At 42.8% G+C, this 9,920-nt stretch overlaps 1 protein-coding gene across 1 annotated transcript; it reads right to left on the bottom strand.

Annotated features, from left to right (window-relative positions):
* Positions 1–4,675: 4,675 nt before the first annotated feature.
* LOC131444917 (nuclear factor 7, ovary-like) lies at positions 4,676–6,945 on the bottom strand. Its single transcript, XM_058615621.1, has 3 exons — positions 6,864–6,945; positions 6,140–6,264; positions 4,676–6,045 (listed from the first exon to the last, which is right to left on the bottom strand). Exon 3 carries the CDS (start codon positions 6,038–6,040, stop codon positions 4,676–4,678), a length of 1,365 nt encoding a protein of 454 aa, XP_058471604.1. The 5' UTR covers positions 6,041–6,045; positions 6,140–6,264; positions 6,864–6,945.
* Between the last annotated feature and the right edge of the window lie 2,975 nt (positions 6,946–9,920).

Below are 9,920 nucleotides of genomic sequence, written 5' to 3'. Positions count from 1 at the left end.
CTGTAGTCCAATTTAATCTGGTTTATCGTTTCATTTCAATATAAATGAGAAAATACTCTCTATTCTTAGGGTTTGTTAACCTGTTCATAGTTTATTAAAACTGTGTACAGGTTAACAAACCGTAAAGAGAATATTTATACCAACAATAGTTAGAATATTCTCTTTGTGGTTGTTTAGGTTTCTCTGTTTGTAACGGTGTTCTGTCTCTGTGGTTGTCTTGTGTCTCGTGGTTGTCTTGTGTGTCTCTGTTCAGTTTTGTGTCTCGTTGTGGTTGTCTTGTGTCTTTTTTGCCTTTTTTTTAAAAGTCATTTCACCTTGATGTGGTCCTTTTGTGTCTCTGTATTTATTTTATGTCTCTGTCCAGTTGTCGAGTGTCTCTCCGTGCTTGTCTTATGTCTCTTTGTCATGCTTTTGTTTCTCTGTTTGTTCATGTTGCGTAGAATCAGAGTTGAAGGACTCTGAATGTTTGTACCTGGACCAGAGAAATGTGAGCAGAGGTTTTTGTCGTCAGGTTCCAGATAGATATCCAGAGATAAAATCACGTAGTAGGCGTGTCATCTTTTACAGCACAGGTCCATCTCGTTGTTCGTCGACATATGTCGGAGGAAATGAAACATGAAAGCTGACAGCTCCTGCACCGCCGCGCGGCTGCAGGCGTCGGCACTCGTCAATATTTACATAAAACTCACCAGGGAAACAGCTAGCATGAAGGAACGGGTGTCATTTTCACCCTGATATTCATAAGTGTGTGTGTGTGTGTGTGTGTGTGTGTGTGTGTGTGTGCGCGCCTCTGGGTTACAGCTACAAACTGTTGTAGCTGTAACTTTGACACTTTGTGTTCTGCTGTTGTTGCCACTTAAAGATAGATTGTTACGTTTACGTTTGGTTAAAATTAGACGGTCAAAATTTTAGGGACACCCATCGTTCAACAGCAGGAAACATTAAAGCATCTATGACCTTCAAAATAGAGCATCAGTGACTGTCTGCTGCAATACAACGCATTATGTTTTATTTAGGTGTACTATGATCAATAACTAGATATGAACCTGCAGGGTCATGTTTTAGTGTGGATGAACAGAAACTGAGACTTTTATTTTTGAAAACTTCATGGTCACGTATTAGTGTGGATGAACAGAAACCAATAATTTTATTTTATTTATTTATGTATTTGTGGATGATTGGAAAATTAGACTTTTTCTTTAAGAACTATGTGGCTGTGTTTTAGCTTGGATGAACCCAAATTAAGACTTTTATTGTGAAAACTGGGGGATTTTTTTTTTAGTGTGGACCAACGCTTCCTGACTTTTCAGTCGTCGTTTCCTTTTTCATAGAATTTTCCGTCACGATGCAACAACGGCTTCCTGTTGACACCTGACTGGTCATGTGACCTGTGTGTATCCAGGCGTGTCCGCTCAGCGGAGAGAGAAAGGAGTCATTTTACAAACGCTTACGAGACGCACTAACGTGTTGTTTCCTGTTTCCATGAACGTGGGAAAGTGTCAGATGTTTTTTTTTCTCCATTATAAAGTTCATCATTTGTCACGTTTCTAGAAAGAAATAAAGAAGAGGAAAAAACAAGAGCGTAAACTTGCACATACACAAATGTAAACACGTCAATATTAACACAACAGCGACGCTGCCTCCTGCTGACAGAGCGACAGCACGTGAACCCTGAGGCTTCCGCGCTCTGTCAAACACTCACAGATATACATATATATACTGTATGTATATGTATATCTGAGTATATATGATGATCCTGTGGTGAGTCGCTCATCAGTTTACCAACAATCATAAAACATGTGGTGAAAACATAAACCCTTGAGGTTAAAACAGGCACAATTAAAGAAATAAATGTTTCCTGCTGGGCGTTTAACACACGGATGTTCATAATAGCAGCATTAAAGTCTACGATGTCTTTAAAAAAACACGTTCACGTCTTTATCTCACTGTGACACAGACGTCTGTAAATCACTCACTCTCCCACACCAAAGCCCACAGAGAAAATCAGTGATTTTAACATCACACACACACACACACACACACACTGCTGCCTCCATCACTAAGTTCAAATGTCTTATTTTGTATTATTCGGCATTAAGATCCTTTGTTCAGATTGAACTCAGTGACAAAAAGTGACCACACGAGGCAGCAGAGGACCAGCAGCTCCTGTGTCCCTGCAGCTAAAATCACTGATTTTCTCTATGGACTTTGGTGTGGGAGAGTGAGTGCTTTATTATTTTGTATAATTAGCTTCAGCTGTAGCGATGGTCTGGACATTAGCATCTCGTCTCTCTCTCCCTCTCTGATGACGTGCACAGACTGCAGTGACACCTAGTGGTGCCTTTTATACACACACACACACACACACACACACACACAGCTAATAGGTCTTTGTGTGTGATTTCACTTGTTTCCATGCACTTTTTTGTGTGCTTGTTTTGTACAATTGTTTACTCACATCTGCTCACACACACACACACACACACACACATGTTGTTTGTCAGAGTGTGTACACATATTACAGCATGTTTGCATGAGATTCTACATGTTGTTTTTCTTGCCAGCCTCACTGTGTTTACACGCTGATTACCCACCTCTGTGCCCACAACGCTGCTGCTGTGTGTGTGTGTGTCTGTGTGTCTGTGTGTGTGTGTGTGTGTGTGTGTGTGTGTGCCATCAGTCCATGGCCCAACACACACAGTAATAGAGCCCATCGGGACACAAGCAAGTCTACAGTTGCTAGCTGTAAATTGACCTGTGCGTGTGTGTGTGCATGTGCGTGCGTGTGTGTGTGTGTGTGTGTTTCTGAGACAAGGGGTAGAATGGGGGGGGGTTGACCACAGAGGGCGATAATAACTGTTATCTTTCCCACAGGCCCTTATCATTTCACGCACACACACACACACACACACACACACCTTCATCCAGAGTAACACAGCTGCAGTAATAATTAGGAGCTTTCAGTGGCGCTCAGGTCATTGAAGCAGACACAGACGATGCGTTCACTGACACTCTGAAACACACCGAATAAAAGTCACTGATTATTATGAAAGTCTGAAGCTGCACGGAGACGTTTTAAACACACACGTTATCATCAGTGAGAGGAGGAAAAAAACAACGTTAAAGCAGAACTACGCAGGATTTACACCCGCAGCTTTGTCAAATGTGTGTTTGGTTAAATGTGTAGTGAGTCGTCTCCACTGCCAGGGACATGGACATGATTCATGTTCTCAGCTGTGTGTTTTTATCAAGAAGACGCAGGATTCTCTGGTCTGTTCTGAAATATTTATTTGAAGGTAAACCGTGGTTCACGTGCCGTCGCTCTGTCAGCAGGAGGCAGCATCGTTGTTGTGTTAATATCGACGTGTTTACATTTGTGTATGTGCAAGTGACAAAAAACCCACAAAGAAGTTAAACCAATCAATAAACCAACAGGAAACTGAAGTTTGTAAACCACTCACTCTCACACACCAAAGCCCAGAGAGAAAATCAGTGATTTTAACATCACACACACACACACAGGAGTTGTTGATCCACTTCTGCCTCCATCACTAACTTCTCATGTCTTCATTTATAAAATTAAGACAGATTTACATCAGTGACACAAAGTGACCACACGAGGCAGCAGAGGACCAGCAGCTCCTGTGTCCCCGCAGCTGAAATCACTGATTTTCTCTATGGACTTTGGTGTGGGAGAGTGAGTGGTTTATGAACTTCAAACGTTTCATCTCATTAAAGTCATTATTAAAGAAAAAAGAAAGAAAGAACTTAAACTCCACTGAATAACAGCTTCACCTGAAACCGTGTGTGTGTGTGTTTAATTGCAGCAGCTCTCCTCAGTCCATGTCTACAGTTTGTTGTTTAATTGGTGCTGGAGGCTCAGCTCGTTAACTCTGCTCTCATCTGCTTCACAAACAGCATCACACCAATTACTGCTCTCTCTCTCTCTCTCGCTCCCTTCCTCCCTCCCTCCCTCTCACTCTTCCTCTGTCTCTCTCTTTTAGTTTATGATCAGCAGCAAGGGTTTAATCAAAAAATAGACTTAAATAATAATCACTATTCAAATATGACAGTGTTAATGTTAGCGTTTTAGCTGTGTTTTAGCTTTTTTTGCATTGCAGTGCAGCAGTTCCCTGACCACTCTTGAATCTGCAAAACCTTTCCACCGTTTCCTGTTTTTTCACCTGTCAGGTGAAGGGGCGGAGTCTGAAACACAGGTTAGGTTTCATTCCAAAGTGTTGAGATTAGATCAGCTTCAACTTTGTTGTCATAGAGTACAGGTACGGAGACAAAGGAAATCAGAAGGGGTTCAGTAACAAAATCAAGTAGAACTAGGACAGGTCGTGGCAAATCTGACCTTGGCCAAGTAAGAGGTCGCTCGGTGTTTGGAGTTCCTGTTGGATCAAGTTTGTGTGTGTAAACGTGTTCAGGGTCGGTCTCTTGTGTCACACATGAAGTTTTGTGGCGATCGGTCAATGTATGGAGAAGATGTCATTATTTACAACAATTTCTTAAAAGCAAACCTAAATCTATGTCACATTTTTATCTCACTGTTAGACAAACTGTTCCTACAGGAAACTGAATTTTGTAAACCACTCACTCTCCCACACCAAAAATCAGTGATTTTAGCTCGCGGGGACACAAACAGCAGGAAATAAAAAGCTTCTGTTTGCCTCTAACTGTTGTTTTCCTCTGGTAACATCTTCACTGGGTGATCATCAGCACCATCACCATTGAAAATGTATGGAAACATGGTGTGTGTGAAAGTGTGTGTGAAGGTGTGTATGAATTTGTTATTATCGAGATCAGAGAAGGACAGTTTTCTTCTGTTCCAGTCCAGACTCACTCTGATCTTCTGGATCTTCTTTTTCAGCTGGAGAACAGACTCTTGACCTGATGACAGTTTGTAGTATTTATCTCTATAGAACACTATCCCCCATAATCCAGACTTTATGTCTCCTTTCCTCTGGACAGACTCTAAAACTCCCACTGTCCAGATGTCATTGTCTCCAACCTGGACGTCCCAGCTGTGAGTTCCTGAGTTCAAACCCCCAGAGCTCAGGACACTGATGACATAATCAAACCTCTCTGGATTATCAGGAACCTTCTGTCTGTCTCCTAGTCTCACACTGGTCAGATCTTCAGACAGGATGAGGAATGGATGAGCAGTGTTTGGGTCCAGAACCACAGGACTGTAGGAGACCACGTCCTTCATCTTGTTCCAGATGTTGAAGGCCAGGTTGCCCAGGTGTTTGGCCTCGTCTATCAGAGCTCCTGAGTGAAGCTGTGGAGGCTCCAGCAGGGGGCGCTGTTGCTCTCTGTAGTTGAGCAGGAAGGAGATGTCTTCAGCTCTCAGCTCATCCTCTGTGGCTCGGACTGTATCTGATAGAGCTTCTATCTCTCTGCTCAGAGCCTCCATCTTCTCCTTCATCATGTGACTCTTCTGCTGCTCTTCCTCCCTCAGTGCAGCCATCCTGGTCTCCTCTTCCTCTTGTAGAAACTGATGAAGCTTCTTAAACTGCTCCTTCATCCGTGTCTCTGTGAGTCGGGCCTGGACTTTAATGTGTTCTGCTGTTTGATCAAACTCCACCTGAACTTCTTCCAGACTCTGTAAGTTCTTCTTGAAGGTCTCCAGAGTTTCCTGAAGTTGCTCCTTGTGTTCTTGTGCAGCTTCATCGATGGGTCTGAACTTGTGGCCGATGTGTTTTTCTGAGTCTCTGCAGACGAGACACACTGGCTGCTGATGGTCCAGACAGAAGAGTCTGAGTTTCTTAGAGTGCTGACTGCAGAGAACCTCTGAAGACCTCTGACCTTGCTCCTGTAAGAAGGTCTCACACAAGTTCTTTAAAGCCAGGTTACACGGTGGTTCAGTCTTTGAAGACCTTCTCTTACAAAAAGCACAGTCTGGTGTTGGTCTGTCTCTCCACCATGTCTTCACACAGTCTTTACAGAAGCTGTGGCTACAGGACAGAACCACAGGATCTCTGAAGACCTCATGACAGATGGGACAGCAGAGATCCTCCTCTGATCTGGAGGCCATTTTGTCTGTGAAAGCAGAGCAGACCCAGAGTGGTCAGGTCTCCCTCCTCCTCTGACTTTACTGAAGTTCACTTTGAGTACAGGTTTGTGGCAAACTCACCTTCAGTGTGTGGACGAAGCAGCGTCTTGTCTTCTGCAGCTGGACTCAGTCAGAGGACAGAGTCTGACCTTCAGTCACCGATGGCGACTGTTTTTTCTTTGGTGAATCAGGTGAAGGGGCGGAGCCTGGAACGCAGGTTAGGTTTCATTCCAAAGTTGGTATACTTGAGAGCCTCACACGGGGCACCATAAATATTGGGGATCAACAGTTAGTGGCAATAATTTGATTGATAAAATAATTAAACAATTACTTATTTATAAGATATTTTTGAAAAATGAATTAAATATTAATTTTATCAGATCGGGGCAACACCCTGAAAACAGGGACAAGGCAATCAATCTATGGCTTTAAATGCAGTCTAAACAATCACTGTAATTGACTACAATATCAAAAGATATCCCAATTAAACATTACTGAAGGTTTGAATGCGTGCACTGACCGTTACAGTGTTCATGTACAGATGACACAGAGAGGATTCATCAAATACATAAACTCAATTGAGCAATTTGACTCAGTGAAGCTAAATAACACAAATTCGTGCCAGGAGCCGTTTTGGCCCCTGGGTTCTGGGCTGGGTGGATGTGCTGGCGGTCAACGAGGTGCAGAGTTCAGTTTGGTGACAGCCACACCTGAGCTGGCTGGTCTGGGACACAGAGAGACCTGTAGCGTCTCCCTGGTGGGAGGAAGGCAGGGTTTCTAGGTGGGTGGTTTTTGTCAAACTCACCTTCAGTGTGTGGACAAGTGGACGAAGCAGCTTCCTCTGTCCTGCAGCTGGACTCAGTCAGAGGACAGAGTCTGATTGTCGCTCTCTTCATTCACCAACGGCGACTGACTGTTTCTTAATTTTTCTTGGGTGAGTCAGGTGAAGGGGCGGAGCCTGGAACACAGGTTAGGTTTCATTCCAAAGTTTTTGTATTAGAATAAATTAAACTTTGTTGACATTGCGCCTTTGTGGCAATCAAGGTCACCTTACATACAAATACGAAATACAATACAATTTTAACAGTTTTCTTGTCAGGTTAAGGGTTAGGCGTTTAGTTGTGATGGTTAAAAATACACAAACAAACACACACTGTATTACTCAGCATTTGTGTGAGTGTTTTATTTATTCACATTTTGACACAGTTTTTGCTGGATTTTTTAAATGCAAAGTCACTGATACTAAGTCTACGATATCTAAGTCTAGACATTTACGAAGTGTGCAAATCGCCACAATGGACACCAAATTCAAAATGGCCGACTCCCTGTTGAGTTGAGGCAATGGTCCCAATGGACTTTTTTGTTTGTCTTGGTCTATAACAAGTTCCGATCCAACTTAATTTTGGTTTGCTCCATCCATGTTTCGATTTAGGGGTTTCTACAGAGCCCTGGTGCAGCACTATGACAATATCATATTTTTGCCAGACATGAATTCCATGCCAAGTTTCCAGAGTTTTTATGCACGTTAACCCCCTCAAAAATGACCACAAAGTCACGGAATAATAACGATAATCTGAAGGACAACAAAGGGTTCCTCAGGATAAATTCTCAAGATAATCTCCTTTTTACGTCACAGCACTCGGTCGAACAACGGTCAAACTTTCTCTATCCCTTTGCAGACAAGGATTCTCCAGCTTCTTCTCATTAGCAGTTTCACAGGGTGGCCGCGGGTCCTTAAAAAGTCTTAAATCAATTTTCCTAAAAATGGTTGCTTCTTCCACCTTCTTCTCCACTCCATGGTTTCCCTCAATCCCTGGACAAAGATTTTTCTCGATAGATTGGCACAGCACCCCCCACGACCCTCCGGTGGAGGATAAAGCGGTGTGAGCCAAGCCCTTTTTCCCCAGATGAGGCCGAGAACTTCTTGAAGTTCCCTCGCAAAATATCAAAAAGTCACCCAGTCACCTTTAGAAGTCTGGAATCACAGTTCAAAGATCTTTAATCATCTTCCGCCACGTTGAGGACAGTATGCTAGCACCTCCGTGAGGCCTGTACATGCCACAGCATTTTCTTGCCCAGTAGGTGGCGCACTCTGGTCTTGGTTGAAGAAGATGACACTGAAGTTGACAAAAACCGTAGAGGTTGTGCGAGAAGAGTATCCATGATGTGTGAGACTCTACGACACGAGGCTTACCTTGAATTTGCGTCAAACAATATTTGAGTTTCGGGAAAGTAGGGAGCAAAAATTGCAAAAAGTTGCGAAAAAAATGTCCACATTCAAATAATTGGGAAACGCTGGAAAAAAAGATCAGAACCCGCCCACTTTGGAGCGTCACATACTTTAATGTAGAGACGGGGTTGGAACTTTAAGCGGGTCACAAAACGGGACTTTTCTTTTTCAAAGTTTTGATACATATGGTTTTTAAACAATCGCAATTTACGTTTTTTACTTTTTCTTAGACATATTACGTTGCTATAGTGACACTTGAAAATAAAAACTCGGGGGAAACAGTGACATCGAGTGGGCATGAAATCGGAACTGTGTGTTCCAATTTCAAGGGGAAACCCGACCACACCCCCGACCGGCAGCAAACACTTATTTTGAAATTCTGTGAAATGTCTAATATTTTTATTCAGATATTTTATTCCAGCTCATATTAACAACTGACCCGACTGAACAGTTTCACTTGACTGACCCCTACTGGCCACACTAGATGCTCGGTGATATGGACAATAAGCAAACGTATTGTCTGCTGGTGATTATGTTTCCCATGTTTATACTTGGTAATCTTGATGCTTTGCGATAATTTGGTGCGACAGCTTCATGGGCAGGCGTCACTGTCACTGTTTGTGTTAGCATTTTATTTATTAGGAAAAAAACTGAATTCGAGACAAAATGAAATTTGGAATTTAGAAAAAAAATTAAAAGGGATTTGACAGGTAGTCAATGCAGCGTCCTAACAAACCTGTGTGTGTGTGTGTGTGTGTGTGTCTGTCCTTGGCTCCCAGCAGACTCCACAGCTACTGAAGCCTTGTCAGAGCTTTTAATGAGCCATAAAAGTGCTCAGCTGTGTGTAGCATGCACAAGAATATCACCTGTCCACACACGCACGCACACACACACACACACACACACTCCCACAGGAGCAAATAAAGCCATATTGTCCCTGGTCTGATTGCTTTGATAATTAATGTAGCATATGAGAAGAAAAAACACACCAAGACCAATTATATCAGAGAGAGAGAGAGAGAGAGAGAGAGCGCTCTTGATAATAATCAATAAAAACACAGAGCTGAAGTAAAGTAAGTGCAGTTATATATTGATCTAAATTATGATTTCTCTTCCTTGACGTTTTCAACACATGTGGCATAAAATTTTCCACCATATTTTTCTCTAATGACGGCACTGGTACAAGCAACCAGCAGGTGGCGCTGCCTTCCCCATCAGATGCTGCGATGCCAATGCAGAAGAAGAGCACTCGTTATTCTCCTCCCCGTGAGCTTCATTTATTCATTAGTATTATTATTTCGGCAATTTCTAAACCGCAAACTCACCGACACTGTGTTTATGACATCAGTTTAAGTCTATGATGTCTACGTCACATGATCACGTCTTTATCTCACTGTGAGACAGAAAACTGAAGTTTGTAAACCACTCACTCTCCCACACCAAAGCCCAGAGAGAAAATCAGTGATTTTAGCTGGCGGGGACACAGGAGCTGCTGGTCCTCTGCTGCCTCGTGTGGTCACTTTGTGTCACTGACGTCAATCTGAACAAAGCAACATTTTTAATGCTGAATAATCCAAAATAAGACATTTGAATAGTGATGGAGGCAGCAGTGGCTCTCCTGTGTGTGTGTGT

Source organism: Solea solea, chromosome 18 (assembly GCF_958295425.1).
Source record: "Solea solea chromosome 18, fSolSol10.1, whole genome shotgun sequence".
NCBI lineage: Eukaryota > Metazoa > Chordata > Actinopteri > Pleuronectiformes > Soleidae > Solea > Solea solea.
The sequence above is the reverse complement of the archived record's forward strand: the minus strand, read 5'-3'. Positions and strand labels throughout refer to the sequence as shown.

What these genes read in the sequence shown, in the direction of transcription:
- LOC131444917 (XM_058615621.1), bottom strand. Translation starts at nt 6,040, where the DNA reads ATGGCCTCCAGATCAGAGGAGGATCTCTGCTGTCCCATCTGTCATGAG.